The sequence below is a fragment of the Delphinapterus leucas genome, chromosome 19 (assembly GCF_059928025.1).
Source record: "Delphinapterus leucas isolate spDelLeu-1000000601 "Yukka" chromosome 19, BTC_Dleu_Yukka2, whole genome shotgun sequence".
Classification (NCBI taxonomy): domain Eukaryota; kingdom Metazoa; phylum Chordata; class Mammalia; order Artiodactyla; family Monodontidae; genus Delphinapterus; species Delphinapterus leucas.
The window spans coordinates 55,023,868-55,045,671 of record NC_143147.1 but is presented as its reverse complement, the minus strand read 5'-3'; the positions used below and the strand labels follow the sequence as shown (position 1 = coordinate 55,045,671).

The following is a 21,804-nucleotide window of genomic DNA, read 5'->3' as shown; positions in this document are numbered from 1 at the left end:
AAAAAAAAAAAAAAAAAGAATAACACAGAAATAAAGGCTGCTGAATAAGTTATTCTCAACCTATAAAGCCTGCATAATAATAAATTTCTGGTCAAATTCAGTTCTCTCAGGGGAGTGACTTCAGATTCCCAGTTATTAGTAGTAGTAGTAGAGTCACTATTGTGGTGGAAGCCGTAGTTACCGTTTGTAGCAGCTCATAAGCACCAGACACTGAGTTAGAGCATTTACATGCATTATCGCTAATCTTCACAATAACTCTACAAGATGGGAATAGTCGCACCTCACAGGTGCAGGTACTGAGATTCAAACTGCCCAGAGTCAGAGGACTCTTGGAGTACCAGCAGTGTTTTTCTCACTGCCGGACCTGGTCAAACAGCCTCTAGTGCTTCAGCTTTATTACTTTAGTTTGCCGAGAGCTCAGAGGAGACAGGGTTATGGAAATCATTTAAGAGATCTGACGCTTTGAAGAAAGTACTTTTTGTGAACAAGAAAACAGACTAACCTTTTATCTTAAGTCATCCTTGGTGTTCAGCACAAGAAAAAACAAATGGTTCTACTTTTGGAATTTCCCCATAGTTTCAGCTGAATACATCTTCTCAAGGCCTGCTAGGCGATTATGATTTGCCCTGCAGTAGAATTTGAGGCAACACACAGGCTGGCTACGAGAGGGTCCTCACCCTTAAGGAGCTTACAGTCTAGTTGGAGAGAAAAGACACACACCTGAGGCAATTTTGGAATATTTAAATGCTAAAGGCCCTAAGGACCCTGAACGTTCTGGCCAAAGCAGACTCCTAAAGCTGGAAACAGACCTCCAGGGACTTGCTGGCTGGCACTTGTTAGCGCAGGCGGAAGAAGAAAGGCCCTCTGGGAGGGCGTTCACTCCCCCGAGGGTGTGCAGGTGTGGAGCAGGGGGAGTAGGGGGCTGCAGGCAGGGTGAAGTTCTGCTGCCTGGGCTGTGAAGGAAATTTGAATATTCTGCTGGGAATCAGAGTAAAATCCTTGTGACAAGGACCTTTGAGCCAGGTCCTGAACACACACTGGACTTGGCCTGTGCCCCAAGCCTGGCCCTTCCCTGATCCTCCCTCTGTTTCCCCCTCAGTAAGTAATAACCCTGCTGCTTTCTCCCCGGTCAGCCAGGTGCTTAGGCAGGAGGCAGCTGTTGACTTCTGAGCGCTGGACAGGAACGAGGCCTCAGGTGATGGGGAGAAGCCTGTGGACCAGAGGAACACAGCTCCTGGGGCTAAGTGCCTCCCCACTCTCCACCGTGCCCGGTCCCTTAGTGTAAAGCCCTTGATCCCGCCTCCTCTCTCCCCACACTTGGTCAGTGAGATCCTGTCTAATCACGATCCTACACCATCTCATTTCCTGGAGGATTCTCTTCTCTCCTTTCTGGTCATGCCCACAACCTCTCTGGGCTCCACCGACGTGCCCTAAGCTGGAACCCACACCACCGGCAGCTCCCCCTTTTAGTAAGTTCCCTGTGGAACACGATCCTCTCTGTCTTAGAGCACAGAACCCACTGCCTTCCCCTACCAGGGCCTGTCAGGGAAAGTAGGTAGTACCTAATCACTGTTTTAAATGAGGTTTCACGGACTGCCAAGGAGAGCTTTCATTCCTTCCCTGAATCTGGATGAAAACTATTCACCCAACCACAGCTTACACCATGGAACATAAATTCAGTTGTCTTCACGTGCCAAGAAAGGCTGTTCTCTCGCACAGGACTCAGGGACCCTTCCCAGCTTGACCCCCGTGGCCTGCTGGCTATGGCTATTTGTGAAATTTCTGAACTGTCCAAAAGGGGATGAGCCAAGCAACTTCTCTTGGAAGCATTTAATCTAGATATTCACAATTTAACTGCCTGTGAACTCGAGAACTTGTAGAGATGCATGGAAAATAACAAAACTCTTTCCCTAAACTCACGTGCACTGACACTTAATACGTGTGAGGAAGAAACTTGAGATTATTCATACTAATTAGCAACCTAATTCAAAATGTGAATCTTAAAAAAATATATTGGGAACTCAATCCAAGTTAGCACTCCAGCTACCATCTTCCTGTGAGTGTATCATCTCAGCCCAGTGGTGGGTAGCACACAGGCAAGAGAAAGGGTATATGGTCCCCAGATGCTTGGAACCTTTCTGGAAAGCCAGATTAGCTGCTAAAAAACAACCTGAGGATATGAATATGCAGGTGTAAAATAGGTTGTGATTCAAACTTGGATGAACACGTGGGGAGCAGGGCTTGTGGTGTGTCCCAAATGTAAAAGGCTCGTGACGGTTTTACCAACAGGCCCATCCCAACATCTAAGAACTGGAAGCTAGAAACTTCTTAGTCAAAGGAAAAACCCCCTACAGACTCCACATTGCAGGTGTCAGGGGTGCTCATTAATGGTGATAAAAGCCTTGTGAAGTAGGTACTATTATTCCCATGTCACAGGTTGGAAAACTGAGGCTTCCAGAAGTGATTTGTCCAAGCCCACATGGCTACAAGGTCATAGAACCAGATTTCAAATCCAGCTCTTCCCTGACCTCCTGGGTCTATTTCCTTAAAAGCCTTCCCCACCCTTTGAGCATTCTTTCTACAGAAGATGTTTTCCTGTAAAAATTATTGAAAAGATTTTGCATCTTTCAGCAGCCCAGGCATCGCAGATTTTATCAAGGAAGAAGAGGCCAAACCTCATAGTCAGCCCAGAAATGCAGAGCCCGAGAGCGTCTGGGGACAGAAGCAGAGAGAAACTGCAGCTGCCCGGGAAGGCACCAGCCCTCAGGGGAGTAGGTAAGGACCTGCAGCTCGTGCACCTCCGTCCTCAGAGAGACCGACTTGTGCTGTAACCTGGTGAATTCCGTGTGGTTTTTAGACACTTCCGTTTTTATGGGAAGAGTGTGTACCTTACAGTGAAACACTTAAAAGCAAACTATTGGATCCAATTTCCTTCTCCAAGGGAGGCTGCTGGGAAAAGGCAGGGCAGGGAGGAGTTTTAATTTTCTCTGCCATTACTCCATAAGTGAGACTGTGCATGGTTTTGAGTGGGTGCCCGCCGTCAGGCTTCTGGAGAGGGTATTTGGGTGGTGGGTGGTAGGTGTTGGGGGATGGGGTGGGGGTGGGGGGTGGAGAGGCAGTCTGCAGCCCAGGGATGTCTCACCTGGCCACAGTTCCTGCCCACTTCCCAGGAGAGAAGGATAGGGGAGTCTGTGGATGGCAGACGACTCACCTCCCACAGAGATCTTCTCCCCTCTGATCCAAGGCGTCAAGACCTTACCGTGTAAGAAATAACATCGAAGCAAATATATGCTTTATTTCAAAGGCCTGGTTGGCGGATACCTCCTCTTTCAGTCTTGAGCGTTCATCCCAAGACCTAAGCCACACTTGTCTTCTCCTGTGGTGGCAGAAGGAAAGGAGGAACAGGTCTTAAGGACCCCCCTTGGGATTCAAGGAAAGGGATGCTTGGCAGCTCACCTTGCCAAGGATCTGTTCTTCCCCTTGGGGAAGCCACCGAACATCACACTTCCTTGCTACCCGATAAACACAGGAGCCTTTATTTTAAAATATGATATATACTGTGGTGGACACACGCAAATATAGAACATGTATTTGGATGGCTTGAAGTTAGGGACAATTAGAGCATATGTGAATCCCTAGCAACTAGATGTCCACGGGCTCCCAGTGATCTAATGCCTTCTGTTGGGAAGGGCAGACCTCACTTCTAATTCCAGCTCTTCTTCCTCCCAGAGGTGGAGTCTTGGGTGGTCAAGTAGCCAGTCTGGGTTACAGTTCCCTTGTCTTAAAATAAGGATAATGATATCTACCTCACTGCATTGCTGTAATAACTAAAGGAGATAATAGTCTGACCATGACTTGACTATAGTGGGCACTCAACTCCTGTAAGTTTCTCTCCTGCCATCTCCCCAACAGTCCCCAGTGAACTGTAGACTGTTATTTGAAAGGTGAGGTTCCCTATGCAGCAGACGTTTCTGAACCCAGGAGGCTCATCTAATCCGCCACCTGCACCCAGAAGACATCTTCCATGATCCTGAGATTCACTGAGATTTTGTCCCAACTTTCTATTATACCAGGACTCCTTATCTTCCCCCAATTATTCCCTCAGTCGTCTCTCTGTAGTCCTTTTTTTCACATTCTAAGTGGTTTGCATAAGTGGGAGTAGGAGCCACATGTTTGAATTGTACCAGTGAGAGATTTGAAGCAAATGGGACAGAGAGGTAATACATAGAAAGCTCTTACAAATCAATAAGAAAAACACAAATGCCTAATAGAAAAGCTGGGGAAGAGGCACAGCAGACAATTTCACAGAAGAAGAAATACAGATGGCTGATAAAATTGGAGGGGAAAAAAGTTCAAGCTCACTCAGTAATGAACGTAAACTTACATGAGATAAATTTGGCCTAACTTAGCTAGGCTAAGGTTTTTTCAAATAATGTTCAATACTGGTAGTGAAACTAATAACTAACATTTCCTGGGCACTGATGTGTCAGGTGCTTGCCAAGCCCTTGGCATGCATTCCTGATGACACAGTTATGAGAGATGCTTTCATAGTCTACCTGTAGGGTAACTTGGTACAAAGTGGAATTTGGCAACATGTGTCAAAGTCTTCAGAAAGCTTGCAATTCCACTCCTATGAATCTATTCTAAGAAAATAAGACATATGATCAAGGAGTTATAAGCAAGGACATCTATCCTGGTGTAATTTGTGGCAGCAAAAAAGCTTAAAATAATCTATATACCAAACAATAGGAGAAGGGTTATACAAATTATGATATTTTATATAATGTACCCTTGCAGTATAATTATTATTGTGTTCTTCACAATTAATGGCAGGAGATAATGCTCACAATAAAATGTTTAGGGAAAGGAAGCAGGACGTAAAGTTGTATATACCCAGATATCCCAATTTTGTTTTTTAAGACAATATTTCTAGATAAGAGAGCCCTGGGTTGTAAATTCAAATGTCTTCAGGAAACAGGCAGGTATGGCAGGAGAAATACATGACAAAGGCTGTGGGGCCTGTGGTGAACCAGACATGCTCCCCCAAAGGCAGGTAACTCAGTGTTCGAACACTGAGCCAGCAGACGAGTACAGGATGAAAATAGCCCATGGGTCCTGAGTTTGCAACCCACCTCTGAATTCCAGAACAGTAGCAATGGTCTTCTGAGTTTTGGATATTGGGTGATTTTTATTTCTTCTTCATCCTCTTCTGTGTCTTCCAAATTTCCCACAATGGGCATCGACTACTTTTTTAACCAGAGGAAAACAAAACTCTATGGCTGTCGGAACGGACGAAACTGTTGGTCAAGCACATGCGGAAGTCTAGGCCAAAGACATAGTCTTAGGGCAGAGAGATGCTTTTTCCGGTTTCATCTCACACCCACAACATTCGGTTGCACCTAGTCGGACTCCTGGAAACGGCAGGCACTCCAGTCAGGGCTGGAGTCTATGCAGGGCCTCAGAGAGGCATTCAGCAGCGTCTGCAGGGCCTAGTCTATGAAGAGCATATCCCTGGCCTACCCAATCGAGTGTTTATTCACTGGCCTAGAGCTGCGAAATCTGCTCCCTATTTGATAGACACAAGAAAAAGGATTAAAATAACACAAATATAGAATAGCACGGTCTACCACCTGTAGGGGAAACACACACACAGACACACACAGACACACACACACGCACACACACAAGGGATTGAATTTTTAAAGAGGAAGGCTGTTGTGATGACAAGAAAGGGTGGAGATGCATTCCCAGGGTGTCTCCAGAATCCACAGGAGCTGCAGGACAGCACTTAGCCTGTGACTTCTCCTGCCCCAGAAGCCAGTGTCACCAAGTGACAGCTCGGTGGCTTCTGTGAAATAAGCTATGGTTCCTGCTGTTTCCAGTTTGTGAGTTTCAGAAGCTGCTCTAGCTGATTCTTTTGCCTATTAGGGGTCTCCCAAAGCCTGACCTAAACAGGCTGAGGGCAGAGGGGGCTCAGGTGCGTTCAGGGAACAGCCAGAAGATTCAGGTCCCAGCACTTGTTAGCTAATCTCTGAGGCTCTTCATCACATTCAAAACAAAAAGTAGTTGGTCTCTCACTGAATTCTTTCTGTGATGAGACATCAAGAACCTGAGCTGCTTTAAGTCATGAGACCAGGTGTGTGAGCTCAGTTAAAGGACTGTGGATTCAAGTCCCAATCTGGATTTTGGCTGGGTTCAAGTCCCGGCTCGTGGGTTCAAGTCCCAATCTGACTTGCACGGTTTCAGCTGGTGACCACGAAGGGACAGTGATAAGACTACAGCAAATTGGGAGGAAATTTTTGGAAAAAAGTGAGACGGACCTTAAGATCTTGGCACCAAATATTGTTGACTCTATCATTGTATAGAAAATTTCATCTCTAGAAGCAAGAGGAACTACAATCCTGCAGCCTGTGGAACAAAAACCACATTCACAGAAAGACAGACAAGATGAAAAGGCAGAGGGCTACGTACCAGATGAAGGAACAAGATAAAACCCCAGAAAAACAACTAAATGAAGTGGAGATAGGCAATCTTCCACAAAAAGAATTCAGAATAATGATAGTGAAGATGATCCAGGACCTCAGAAGAAGAATGGAGGCAAAGATCGAGAAGATGCAAGAAATGTTTAACAAAGACCTAGAATAATTAAAGAACAAACAAACAGAGATGAACAACACAATAATTGAAATGAGAAATACACTAGAAGGGGCTTCCCTGGTGGCGCAGTGGTTGAGAGTCTGCCTGCCGATGCAAGGGACACGGGTTTGTGCCCCGGTCCGGAAAGATCCCACATGCCGCGGAGCGGCTGGGCCCGTGAGCCATGGCCGCTGAGCCTGCGTGTCCGGAGCCTGTGCTCCGCAACGGGAGAGGCCAAAACAGTGAGAGGCCCGCATACTGAAAAAAAAAAACAAAACAAAAACAATACACTAGAAGGAAACAATAGCAGAGCAACTGAGGCAGGAGAATGGATAAGTGACCTGGAAGACAGAATGGTGGAATTCACTGCTGCAGAACAGAATAAAAAAGAAGGAAAAGAAATGAAGACAGCCTAAGAGACCTCTGGGACAACATTAAATGCAACAACATTCGCATTATAGGGGTCCCAGAAGAAGAAGAGAGAGAGAAAGGACCCGAGAAAACATTTGAAGAGATTATAGTCGAAAACTTCCCTAACATGGGAAAGGAAATAGCCACCCAAGTCCAGGAAGTGCAGAGAGTTCCATACAGGATAAACCCAAGGAGAAACACGCCAAGACACATAGTAATCAAATTGGCAAAATTTAAAGACAAAGAAAACTTATTTAAAACAGCAAGGGAAAAATGACAAATAACATACAAGGGAACTCCCGTAAGGTTAACAGCTGATTTCTCAGCAGAAACTCTACAAGCCAGAAGGGAGTGGTATGATATACTTAAAGTGATGAAAGGGAAGAACGTACAACCAAGATTACTCTACCCGGCAAGGATCTCATTCAGATTCGATGGAGAAATCAAAAGCTTTACAGACAAGCAAAAGCTAAGAGGATTCAGCACCACCAAACCAGCTCTACAACAAATGCTAAAGGAACTTCTCTAAGTGGGAAACACAAGAGAAGAAAAGGACCTACAAAAACACACCCAAAACAATTGAGCAAATGGTCATAGAAACATACATATTGATAATTACTTAAACGTGAATGGATTAAATTCTCCAACCAAAAGACACAGGCTTGCTGAATGGATACAAAAACAAGACCCATATATATGCTGTCTACAAGAGACAGACCTCAGACCTAGGGACACATTCAGACTGAAAGTGAGGGGATGGAAAAAGATATTCCATGCAAATGGAAATCAAAAGAAAGCTGGAGTAGCAATACTCATATCAGATAAAATAGACTTTAAAATAAAGAATGTTACAAGAGACAAGGAAGGACAATACATAATGATCAAGGGAACAATCCAAGAAGAAGATATAACAATGATAAATATATATGCACCCAACATAGGAGCATCTCAATACATAAGGCAAATGCTAACAGCTGTAAAGGGGAAATCGACAGTAACACATTAAAATTGGGGACCTTAACACCTCACTTACACCAATGGACAGATCATCCAAACAGAAAGTTAACAAGGAAACACAAGCTTTAAATGACATAAAAGACCAGATAGATTTAATTGATATTTATAGGACATTCCATCCAAAAACAGCAGATTACACTTTCTTCTCAAGTGCACATGGAACATTCTCCAGGATAGATCACATCGTGGGTCACAAATCAAGCCTCAGTAAATTTAAGAAAATTGACATCATATCAAACATCTTTTCTGACCAAAATGCTATGAGATTAGAAATCAATTACAGGGAAAAAAACATAAAAAACACAAACACATGGAGGCTGAACAATACGTTACTAAATAACCAAGAGATCACTGAAGAAATCAAAGAGGAAATCAAAAATACCTAGAGACAAATGACAATGAAAACACAACGATCCAAAACCTATGGGATGCAGCAAAAGCAGTTCTAAGAGGGAAGTTTATAGCTATACAGGCCTACCTCAAGAAACAAGAAAAATCTCAAATAAACAATCTAACCTTACCCCTAAAGGAACTAGAGAAAGAAGAACAAACAAAACCCAAAGTTAGCAGAAGGAAAGAAATCATAAAGATCAGAGCAGAAATAAATGAAATAGAAACAAAGAAAACAATAGCAAAGATCAATAAAACTAAAAGCTGGTTCTTTGAGAAGATAAACAAAACTGATAAACCATTAGCCAGACTCACCAAGAAAAAGAGGGAGAGGACTCAATTCAATAAAATTAGAAATGAAAAAGGAGAAGTTACAACAGACACTGCAGAAAAACAAAGCATCCTAAGAGACTACTACAAGCAACTCTATGCCAATAAAATGGACAACCTGGAAGAAATGGACAAATTCTTAGAAATGTATAACCTTCCAAGACTGAACCAAGAAGAAATAGAAAATATGAACAGACCAATCACAAGTAATGAAATTGAAACTGTGATTAAAAATCTTCCAACAAACAAAAGTCCAGGGCCAGATGGCTTCACAGGTGAATTCTATCAAACATTTAGAGAAGAGCTAACACCCATCCTTCTCAAACTCTTCCAAAGAACTGTGGAGGAAGGAACACTCCGAAACTCATTCTATGAGGCCACCATCACCTTGATACCAAAACCAGACAAAGATACTACAAAAAAAGAAAATTAGAGACCAATATCACTGATGAATATAGGTGCAAAAATCCTCAACAAAATACTAGCAAACAACAGTACAAAATCCAACAACACATTAAAAGGATCATACACCATGATCAAGTGGGATTTATCCCAGGGATGCAAGGATTCTTCAATATACGCAAATCAATCAATGTGATACACCATATTAACAAAGTGAAGAATAAAAACCATATGATCGGGCTTCCCTGGTGGCACAGTGGTTGAGGGTCTGCCTGCCGATGCAGGGCACACAGGTTCGTGCCCCAGTCCGGGAAGATCCCACATGCCGCGGAGTGGCTGGGCCCATGGGCCATGGCTGCTGAGCCTGCATGTCTGGAGCCTGTGCTCCGCAATGGGAGAGGCCACAACAGTGAGGGGCCAGCATGCCGCAAAAAACAAACAAACAACAAACAAACAAACAAACAAAAACATATGATCATCTCAATAGATGCAGAAAAAGCTTTTGACAAAATTCAACACCCATTTATGATAAAACCTCTCCAGAAAGTGGGCATAGAGGGAACCTACCTCAACATCATAAAGGCCATATATGACAAACCCACAGCAAACATCATTCTCAATGGTGAAAAACTGAAAGCATTTCCTCTAAAATCAGGAACAAGACAAGGATGTCCACTCTCACCACTATTATTCAACACAGTTTTGGAAGTCCTAGCCACAGCAATCAGAGAAGAAAAAGAAGTAAAAGGAATACAAATTGAAAAAGAAGAAGTAAAACTGCCACTGTTTGCAGATGACATGATACTATACATAGAGAATCCTAAAGATGCCACCAGAAAACTACTAGAGCTAATCAATGAATTTGGTAGAGTAGCAGGATACAAAATTTAATGCACAAAAATCTCTTGCATTCCTATACACTAATGATGAAAAATCTGAAAGAGAAATTAAGGAAACACTCCTATTTACCTTTGCAACAAAAAGAATAAAATACCTAGGAATAAACCTACCTAGGGAGACAAAAAACCTGTATGCAGAAAACTATAAGGCACTGTTGAAAGAAATTAAAGATGGTACCAACAGATGGAGAGATATACCATGTTCTTGGATTGGAAGAATCAATATTGTGAAAATGACTATACTACCCAAAGCAATCTACAGATTCAACGCAATCCCTATCAAATTACCAGTGGCATTTTTTACAGAACTAAAACAAAATATGTTAAAATTTGTATGGAGACACAAAAGACCCAGAATAGCCAAAGCTGTCTTGAGGGAAAAAAGACAGAGCTGGAGGAATCAGACTCCCTGACTTCAGACTATACTACAAAGCTACAGTAATCAAGACAATATGGTACTGGCACAAAAACAGAAATATAGGTCAATGGAACAGGATAGAAAGCCCAGAGATAAACCCACGCACCTATGGTCAACTAATCTATGACAAAGGAGGCAAGGATATACAATGCAGAAAAGACAGTCTCCTCGATAGATGGTGCTGGGAAAACTGGACAGCTACATGTAAAAGAATGAAATTAGAATACTCCCTAACACCATACACAAAAATAAACTCAAAATGGATTAGAGATCTAAATTTAAGACCAGACACTATAAAACTCTTAGAGGAAAACATAGGAAGAACACTCTTTGACATAAATCACAGCAAGATCTTTTTTGATCCACCTCCTAGAGGAATGGAAATAAAAACAAAATAAACAAATGGGACTTAATGAAACTTAAAAGCTTTTGCAAAGCAAAGGAAACTACAAACAAGAAGAAAAGACAACCCTCAGAATGGGAAAAAATATTTGCAAACGAATCAATGGACAAAGGATTAATCTTTAAAATATATAAACAGCTCATGAAGCTCAACATTAAAAAAACAAACAACCCAATCAAAAAATGGGCAGAAGACCTAAATAGACATTTCTCCAAAGAGGACATACTGATGGCCAAGAAGCACATGAAAAGCTGCTCAAACATCACTAATTATTAGAGAAATGCAAATCAAAACTACAATGAGGTATCACCTCACACCAGTTAGAATGGGCATCATCAGAAAATCTACAAACAACAAATGCTGGAGAGGGTGTGGAGAAAAGGGAACCTCTTGCACTGTTGGTGGGAATGTAAATTGATACAGCCACTATGGAGAACAGTATGGAGGTCCCTTAAAAAACTAAAAATAGAATTACCATATGACCCAGCAATCCCACTACTGGGCATATACCCAGAGAAAACCATAATTCAAAAAGACACATGCACCCCAATGTTCATTGCTGCGCTATTTACAATAGCCAGGTCATGGAAGCAACCTAAATGCCCATCGACAGATGAATGGATAAAGAAGATGTGGTACATATATACAATGGAATATTACTCAGCCATAAAAAGGAACGAAATTGAGTCATTTGTAGAGACGTGGATGAATCTAGAGACTGTCATACAGAGTGAAGTAAGTCAGAATGAGAAGAACAAATATCGTATATTAACGCATATATGTGGAACCTAGAAAAATGGTACAGATTAACCAGTTTGCAGGGCAGAGATAGAGACACAGATGTAGAGAACAAACATATGGAGAGCAAGGGGGGAAAGCAGTGGTGGGAGGGGTTGGTGGTGTGATGAATTGGGAGATTGGGATTGACATGTATACACTGATGTGTATAAAATGGATGACTAATAAGAACCTGCTGTATAAAAAATTAAATTAAAAAAAAACAAACAAAAAAAAGTATTTAACCAAAGCCTACCCTTCCGAATCCTCCATATCATTTTTTTCTTAAAAAAAAAAAAAAAGGGCTTCCCTGGTGGCGCAGTAGTTGAGAGCCCGCCTGCCAATGCAGGGGACATGGGTTCGTGCCCCGGTCCGGGAAGATCCCACATGCCGCAGAGCGGCTGGGCCCGTGAGCCATGGCTGTTGAGACTGCGCGTCCAAAGCCTGTGCTCCGCAACGGGAGAGGCCACAACAGTGAGAGGCCCGCATACCGCAAAAAAAAAAAAAAAAAAAAATATATATATATATATATATATATATGGAGAGAGAGAGAATTCAGATTGTCACATAGAAGCATTTGTTCCTTAAAACGCCATCAGCCCAGCCTGGGTGGGCACACAGCTCCAATCCTTTACATCCATAGCCAGACGCCCAGAGCATCCTAGGATCACTGCTACGTCTCTTACTGGGGTTTATAAAACCTAGGAGGGGCCTGATAAGAAAGCTTAACTGATTTCTAGAAGAGCTGATGAGTAAAGATTCTCACTGCGTCCCTGATTGTCCCATGCAGTTAACAATAAAAGGAGGCTTATGGAGTATCAGGATGTTGGAGATGCAGACTGCTGCTCCCGAGAGGCGCCTCCACTAAAGCAAGTCTGTATTGACTTGGTCTTCGGCTAAGCCAGACGCTTGGAGGATTTCTGTTTCACCTGCCTGAGCTGTTACCACACAGGCCCTGCCAAAGCTGTGGAGTCCTGTCCACTCTACAGGGTGAACCGCTTTGGGAGCCGAACGATAAGGATGGCAGCGCCTCACCAGATCCTACAGGATAGCAGAGGGGGGAGCAGAAGGGGGTGGCCAATGGCAGGAGGGAACACAGGACAGTGGCATCAGAGAAGTAGGTCCAGTGTCCTATCCACGTTGAGAGGGTAAAAACCCTCAACAGTGCACACACTAGGAATTAAGTGGATTCTTGTTTTTACAAGGAAATTGTTAGTCCAGCCAGTGTCTTCAGGAGTAATGCAGGGTAGTGGTTACAAATTGCAGCATCAGGCAGATCTGAGTTCAAATGTTCACTCCATCACTTACTGGAAATAGGATCTTGGGCAAGTTATGTGACTCCCTAAGCCTCGGTGCTCTCACTTATGATGTGGTGTGATTGTGGCACCTGTTCCACAGGGTTGTGAGCCTAACTGTGTGCATGTAACACAATTAGCATGGTGCCCTCAATAGTGCTTATGCATTATTTTTATAAGGCAAGCTTTGACCAAACCATTTCACCCATAGACATTCCTACCCCTTTGGGCACTTGACCTCTCTCCTCTTTCAGGGGGCAACGGAGAGGAATTCTATCACAGTCAGAGGTTACAAACTGACTAGGGGCTAGTGGCAAAGAGGAGATCGTGATTTCATCAGAGGGTTATGATTTTTATTTGCACTGAGTAGTAAATGTAACCATGATCATCAATTTAACTGGGCAGCAGCTTCTAGAGCCTTCCTCCCAATCTGCCAGAGTAGACTGTACATTTCTTAATGTTTTGTAAAGCTGTATGTGAAGCAGGAGTGTCCTGAATGTATGTTGAACAAATTGGGATGAGAAAGCACTGGTGGGTTTTGTAGTAGTCATTCTTGGAGTGTTGGTTTTCCTTCTCAGTAAATACTGTTATGGAAACCATCATTTGAGAGATTTTACCCATCATCAGCCCTGACTGATGTGGGGCTGGACAGTCTTCCCAGAGCTTCTGCAGAAAGGATCTGTATCCTCAGGGTCATTGTGCTGCCCCAGGACCAACCTGAGCTCCACAAGTGTACAAAAGAGAGTTCATAGGGACTTCCCTGGTGGTCCAGTGGTTAAGACTCGGTGCTTCCATTGCAAAGGGCAAGGATTCGATCCCTGGTCAGGGAACCAAGATCCCGCATGTCACACGGCACAGCCAAAAAAAAAAAAAAAAGAAACAAAAACAGAAGAGAGCTCATACGCGGTAAACTGAAACTAACTGTCCTGTGCTCCTTCAGTACCTCCAGTCATTTTAACCATGCCCGTTTTCCTCTCCAGGGCTTGTTTGTTGCCTTATGGGACCCTCACCCTTGGTGTTAGAGGTCTCTCATCTGTGAGCACCTACAGTAAAATGATAAGCTTATCTTTTCTCAATACAGATCCAATCGTTCAACAAGAAGGTCCAATGTGGGCAAGTGACACCAAGCTGAAGAGGCCAACTCGAGAGAGAAGAAACTTGGTCCCATCCTCACAGCTAATAACGGTGATGGAGAATACCCCCGAGAAAGCCAAAAAAAAAGACCTGAGTGCTCTCTCCCAGAAGGAACCACACCCAGCCCTATCCCAGGCCTTCCAAGGAACAAACAGTCCTCAAGAGTTGACCGAGTCCTTGGGGCCACCACTCGTAGCTACCACCTTGGAAGGGCCAAGAAGAATGATGTTTCGGTTCAGAGATGAAGATTTTTATTCCGTTTTATCCTCAAACTCTGAAGAAGAAAATGATGACACTGAAGAGGAAACCCATGTAGAGGAAGACCTTTTGTTGGCTGCTATGCACCCGCTCCGTTCTCCTTCCAATCATAAGAGAAGTAGATTTCTTGGGACATTGGCCACTCAGGCCAAAAATAAAAGTTTTGAAGAAAATCCTGCCAATTGCAGAGCGAATTCTGTAAGGAGAAGTGAGTCCAGTCATGGCTCATTACGAATTAGCAGTGCAATGTGGCTAGTGACAGGGCAGCCTTCCATCTGGCAAGGGATATTCCAAGACCCTGGGCGGCCTGACGGGGGGTCTGCTAAAGAGAAAGACAGCAGTGACGGTGAAAATGAGAAGACCTTTCATTCATGGGACACCAAATCCAAAAGCAGTCTGGAGGATGACCTTAATGCTGAAAATGTATTTCGTGAGGTTACTTCTATGGAAGACAGGCCTGGAACCCATGATTATGAAAGAGATTGGCAGGCCCATTTAAGTGATTCTAATAATCCTCTTGGCTGTTTTCTTGCTGGTAGACCAACAGCTCCAAGATCATCAATGGATTCATCTTATAACACTCCAGGATCATTCATGCATTCTGCTCTGAGAGACGATACTCCAGTAGACCTGTCCACATCATCTACCTTAGCTCCCAGTTCAGACTCGGAGGGAAGCTCCAGGTTTAATGTTCGTCAACCACTGTCCCCCATTAGAAATAGGAATCTATTTGCCAGTGCTGAAAACCACAGTTATTTTCCTGTAAACAGTGTGCATGAATTTGATGTCAGGGGAGCAGAACATATTACTTTAACAAGCCAATCTCAGGAGGCTCCATTACATACAGAAGATCTCTTACTAAATTCTCAAAGCAGCTTGTCCTTGGTGGAGTCTTCCAGCTCCTCTCCATCAGAAACGAATTTACAAGGCCACTTGCATGTGCCCAGGTCCCTGCAAGAAAATACACCTTTTAATTTCTTTGCAGTGTCTGAGTTCCCAAATCAAAATGACAATGGGAGCAGAATGGAGGTCCCTGGCGTCACCGATGAAAAGGAAGCCACTAAAATAAAGGCAGACCCTGAGAAACTCAAGAAATTACAAGAAAGGTGAGGAGTTTTCATAATTATATGAATACACATATATATTTCTAAATTCTATTCCTCTAACACGAAAATAAGCAGTGCTTTCCTTAAAGGGTCATGGGGATTCTAAGTCAAGGGAGGCCCTTCCTTGACATTTTAATGATTTCTTCTTTCAAGAAAATTGTCTAGTTTGTTGCTTTTAAAATATATGTCTCTACAAAGAAACGTTCAGTGTTCCAGCCCAATTTCTTCAGTATTCCCAAAGTGTTTTTTTCCTTGAATACCATAACTTTAAGAAAGGCAAGCAACTATACTGCAATAAAAAATAAATAAAATTTTTAAAAACAAAGAAAATAAAAGGCAAGTTTGCCAAATATAAGGGTTTTGGGGGTTTGCTTGTTTGTTTTTGGCCGCACCTTGCAGCTTACAGTTTCTTAGTTCCCCGACCAGGGATCGAACCCGTGCCCCCTGCAGTGGAAGCATGGAGTCTTAACCACTGAACCGCCAGGGAAGTCCCAAGGGTTTCTGACTTCTACATAGGGCTTCCCTTTCCCCCTAGCAATTAGGAACCAAGATTTTTTTATGAAATGGTTGTCATCTCCCCAGAGAAGGAGCCATTCAGCACTTGGAAGTTCACCAGCTCTCCCCCATGAGCTCTGCGCAAATCCAACCAACAGTTCTAGAATTTGAACCTTCCAAACTAAAAGGCCGGTCTCCAACAGTTGCCATAGCTACCTCAGTTCTCTGAAGGGCCACGCTGGGGTGACCACTGCTTCCATTTTATGTGCTGCTTCTCATGCACAAGAAAGAGAGAAATAAGATCTTTTTTGAATTGCTCTTTTCTTTGATCTCTCCTTTCTTGTGAGATGATTTTGGGATATTTCACAACTATGAACTGCAATACTTTTTAAAGCTGTCGTTAAACACCATGTCGGGATTTGACCATTTAATTTATGATAGGTGTTACCATGCCCTGATATTGGCTTACTGATCTGGAAAGTGATTCTTTGAATGCGAGCCCTCTTTTTTGTGTTAGTATGGCTCACTGGGTCATTAATTATCCCATTGATATTCATCTGTAAGTGGGAAAATTCCATGGCAATGAATCTGAATGCAAAAAGGAGGAAAAGATACGACTTAGAATGCTCACACACTCTTGTCTATCATTCGACTGCAGGAATGAAGTAATTTCCTTGTTAGCAGCACCTTTTTTTTTTTCCATATCAAACAAACTACCAAAAGACAGACCCAGGGTTAAGGGCCAAAAGGTCTCAGCACCCATCCATCCTCACCTACCCAAAAATACTCTTCAAACCCACTTGGCAGGGGTCTGGACCTCCACCATCCCAAAGCAATGCCTTCGGGCCAAAAATGACTTCTTTTAAAAATGCACCCACTTCTAGGTGTAGTAATGCATTAAACAGCTATTATTTGTGTACTTCGTTTATCACTCTTTTTTCTGTATACAATAAACCTTATGCTTTTCTTATTATTTCAAAATTATTCATTTTAGGAAGTATTAAAAATATAAACTTAAAAGAAAAATCACCAATAACCCTATAATCCAGAGAAAAGCACTGTGAAAAACTCTTTCCAGTCTTTTATCTTTGCATATAAATGCAATTTTTAGTAAACATTGGTTCATATTTTATAATATGCCTTATTTTAAGATTTCAAGCCCATTTCTCAATGCCACTTACACTCTTTAAAATGTTCGCTTGAGGGCTTCCCTGGTGGCACAGTGGTTGAGAGTCTGCCTGCTGATGCAGGGGACACGGGTTCGTGCCCCGGTCCGGGAAGATCCCACATGCCACAGAGCGGCTGGGCCCGTGAGCCATGGCCTGTGCTCCGCAACGGGAGAGGCCACAACAGTGAGAGGCCCGCGTACTGCAAAAAAAAAAAAAAAAAAAGAAAAAAAAATGTTCGCTTGATTCATACAAACAAGCATATAACATACGCACCCTCTAGAGAATTAGAAGCAGAACAAAACCCGGGCATCCCTGTGCCCACCTTCCAGCGAACAGAACATCACTGGAGCTTGGGAGCCCCTCACTCACTCTATCTCCTCATCTCCCTCCTTCATCTCCTCCCTCCCAACCCCCTAAACCCTCTGGAAATCATTCTTGCATTGCAATTATCATTCCTTTGCTTTTTAGTTTCTTGTTGGAAGTTTTTTTGCTTCATGGCTTCACCATACGAGCATATGTATTCCTAAACAACATATTGTATATATTTTTGAATTCTGTAGAAATGTTACTATTGTTTTTGAACTCCCTAGAAATGGAATATCTGTTCTTCCGTGACTCGCTTTTTCCCTTTACATCGTTAGCCAGATGCATCCTGGTTGATATTTTGGGGCTTTAATGCATTTGCTTTCATCACTACAGACAATTTCGCCATTCTCCTGTCGATGGACATTTGGGTCCTTTACTGTTTTCTGTACACAGTGCTGCATGAACATTCTTGTAAACGTCTCCTGGTGCACATGGGAAGAGTTCTCTAGGATATTTATGCAGGAGCGGACTTGCTGGACTGGCGTGTAGCACAGCTTCCACCATACAAGTAATGCCAATGTATTGTCTCAACAGTGATGTATACTGTTGTCCATCCTTGTCAGCACTTGTATTGATTGGCTTTACAAATTGTCACCAGTCGCACGGGAGTAAAATGATACCGTGGCTTTAATTTACATTTTCATGACTGTTAGTAAGGTTGGGTGTTCTGTTGGCTCTTTTTAAATTTTTTTTGGCCACGTTGTGTGGCATGCGGCATCTTAGTTCCCTGATCAGGGATCGAACCTGTGGCCCCTGCATTGGGAGCAGGGAGTCTTAACCACTGGACCACAAGGGAAGTCCCTGTTGGCTCTTTTAAATGTTAAATGACCATTTCTATTTCTTCTTCTACAAAATGCTTATCTATGTCTTCTGCCCATTTTTCTTTTAGAATATATAGATATTTAAATCCTTTATATAGTCTAGCTATTAATCTGATTCTCTGACAGTTATGTGTTGGAAATATCTTTTCTCAATTTGTAGTTTGTCTCTCCTCTTTCTTGATGTTTTTTAATGAAAATAAATTCTTAATTTTAATGTAGCCAACTGTATCCATCTTCTTTACAGATTGTGATTTGTACCTTGTTGTCTTAAGAAATCCTTTGCTAACCTGGGGTCATTATGACATTCTTCCTATTTTCTTCCAAAATCTCTACAGTTTTCCTGTGCACGTTTAGGACTTCATGTGAAATGAATTTTGGACTTAAGTGTGATATTTAATTTGTGGTGTGAGGTATGCATTGTGAATACCAATGTGTCCCAGGATCTTTCCCCTGCAGAGCCACATCTGTCACATAACATAACTATAAATATATAAGTCTGTCTCAGGGCTCTCTGTTCTGTCTGTTCTGTTTTTTTTGTTGTTGTTTTTCCCTAAGGCACACCATCTCAATGACTGAAGATTTATAAGTTTATAAGTGCAAAAGCCTCCCTCCCCACTTTGTTCCTTAAGAGTCCTTGACTATATACATTTAAAAATCAGCTTTTGGGGATGTTCATTGGAACTGCATTGAATCTATAGATTATTTGGGAGAGAACTGACATCTTGGAGACATCGAGTCTTTCTTTGGTAAACATGGCATATCTCTTCTTTTATTTGTGCCCACCATGAGATAGTATAATTCTGTTCCTTTTCATTGAACTTCCCTTTCTTGGGGAGAAAACTCTTTTAAGACACTGAGCATACACTCCTATATCCACAGTAATGTCCATTTCTTCCTCTCCTTTGATTTTAGTCTCTAGCCAGTTTTGCTTTCCTTGACCAGAGAGTCCCTAGGCCCATGAGGATTCTAAAGAACAAAAAATTAGCCTTAGATTCCTCAAAAGCCTCCCTACAGAAACATCAACCAGCTATTGACTCACCATTTATGAGACACAAATACGTTTGCTTACATTTTCATTAATTCCATGTTCATCACATTCCAGCAGCTTATATTCTGGAATGTTAGCATAGTTTATTGGCAAGGGTTGAGTTACTGGTGAGTTCACGTCCAAGTTCACTGGTTCATCACTCATCCCAACCAACATCTACCGAGTGGTCTCCACATGCCAATACTTTACCAGACTCCAGATGCACTTTATTGTCTGCACAACAGGTTCACCCTCATCACCCCTTCCAGGCCGCCCCATGACCCTATAAGTGGGTAGCAGTAGTCGGATCATCATGGCTTTACACATGAGGAAACAGAGACCTGGAAAGCTCAAGCACCTTGTCCAAAGTCATCAAACTCACAAGTTTTAGAAGCAAACCTCAAAGGCAGGCCCTGGCGGGTGCGGGGAGAAGAGCTCCTAGCCTCTGGCTCAGTTTCCCTCTGGAGCTCTTGCCCAACCTTTGGATGTGTGATAGGAGCGCTGATGCTCCTGGTTAGCTCACACGGATCAATAACTGCAAAGGAGCCTGACTTAAAAATCGTGAACCTAGGGACTTCCCTGATGGTCCAGTGGTTTAGACTGTGCGCTTCCACTACAGCGGGGGCAGGCTTCGATCGCTGGTGAGGGAATTAAGATCCCACATGCTGCGGGGTGTGGCCTAAAAAAAAGGAAATTAAAAAAAATTTTAAATACCTCTACCACCTGCCTGCTGCGGCCTAAAAAGAAAAGAAAAAGAATCCCTGACCCTGTTATCAGTAACCGTCATACCGGGAAGAATCTTCAGCAGGGTCAGAGGGAGCAGTGGGTTAGCCCCCAGGACGGCATGGGGGCGGGGGGGCTGGCTCCCTTTTCCTCCCCGCCCCACCCTACGCTCTGGGAGCTGGTATTTGCGGAAACTGCAAACGTGTGGACTCCTGGTGACGAGGGCTTGTTTTCCACTTAGTCTCCTGGAGGAGGACTCTGAGGAGGAGGGAGACTTGTGTCGCATCTGTCAGATAGCCGGGGGTTCCCCTGCCAATACCCTCGTGGAGCCGTGCGGCTGCGTGGGAAGCCTGCGGTCTGTCCATCCGGAATGCCTGAAAAGATGGCTTAAAGTGAAAATAACATCAGGTAGGTGGGAAAGGCGGAACGACACACGTGCCGAATACTTAACCCGAGGCGCCGCCCTGTGGGACTCGCAGCCTTGATGACAGCTCACGGCAGCAGTCGCTCGGGGGGAACGGGGCCCTTGCTCACAGCCCCCGAAGGACAGGGGCAGGACTAAGCTGCCTTCAAATTATGGGAGGGAAATGAGTTTTGTTTTGTTTCCAAGGCTCAGGGAAGAATCCCGGAACGTGCTGTCGAATTTTACCCCTGCTCGAGGCCTGAGCAGAGATGCTAAGATTGCCTCCCAGGAGGAAGGAAACTAGAATTGGGTCTATGGCTGGGTCTCAGCAAACACACAGCGGCCACAGCAGCTGGTAGACAGACCAGTTCTGCTTCCTTTTACTTGGGGAGAGGGGTTGGGGTAGCACCTAGGAGCTGAGCCCAGCTGCCCTTTTGCGGCAACGAAAAGAGCAGTGATCTAATTTTTCTGCCGCCATATTAGATAAAGAGAGTCCCATTGTGCTCATTTTGTCAGCTCTGTCTTTAACAGATCTTGTAACTGGGTGTGAAACCCCGTTCTCAACTCCCGAGGGAGGTTATAACCTAAATACAGCCATGTCAGTAGGTCGGCTGTAGTTTCCTTGGCAGAGAACAGGAGATTTCTTCAAAACATTTAGGAACAAGAGCAACTTGAATAACAACAACAAAAAAAATAGGACGCCAGGGCTTCCCTGGGGGCGCAGTGGTTGAGAGTCTGCCTGCCGATGCAGGGGACAAGGGTTCGTGCCCCGGTCCGGGAAGATCCCACATGCCGCGGAGCGGCTGGGCCCGTGAGCCATGGCTCCTGAGCTTGTGCGTCCGGAGCCTGTGCTCCGCAACGGGAGAGGCCACAACAGTGAGAGGCCCGCGTACCGCAAAAAAAAAAAAAAAAAAAGGACGCCAATGCAAAGAACACTTCACTTCAAAAAGACCTAAGGCTTTTAGACTCCCCTTTCTGAAAACTTTTTACCCCAGAGCCAGATGCTGTTTCGCTTCTCCTCCATGTTCTCCTCCTTGGTTATCATTGTGCCAGACAGCCCAGGAGACCTAGAACTTGACCCTGTCCCCGTGGCGTGTCACCGCGCCCCCTCAGCAAGCACAGCACACTGTTTAATCAGGCAATGAACACACAGGATGACCCCGTTAACTCTCTCCTCCCTGAGGCCCTTTCTCCACGTCTGCAGGAGAAATGTAGGAGCGCCCACTGCCCGAGCTACTTAAATGCATCTCCACACAGTGAGCAGGGTACCCAGCCATTCAGAGAGCAAAGAACAAGTGGATCTCAGCCGCTAATGACTATGCTG

The 21,804-nt window shown here is 43.7% G+C and overlaps 1 protein-coding gene across 2 annotated transcripts in view; it reads left to right on the top strand.

The window, feature by feature from the left end:
• The window catches only part of MARCHF10 (membrane associated ring-CH-type finger 10), an 84,562-nt gene that overhangs the window by 42,220 nt on the left and 20,538 nt on the right, over window positions 1–21,804 (top strand). For both annotated transcript variants that reach the window (XM_089901396.1, XM_022589088.3), the window contains exons 4-6: window positions 2,632–2,775; window positions 14,060–15,476; window positions 20,319–20,485. In XM_089901396.1, coding sequence (XP_089757522.1) covers window positions 2,632–2,775; window positions 14,060–15,476; window positions 20,319–20,485 — 1,728 coding nt within the window. The remainder of the gene's footprint in view (window positions 1–2,631; window positions 2,776–14,059; window positions 15,477–20,318; window positions 20,486–21,804) is intronic.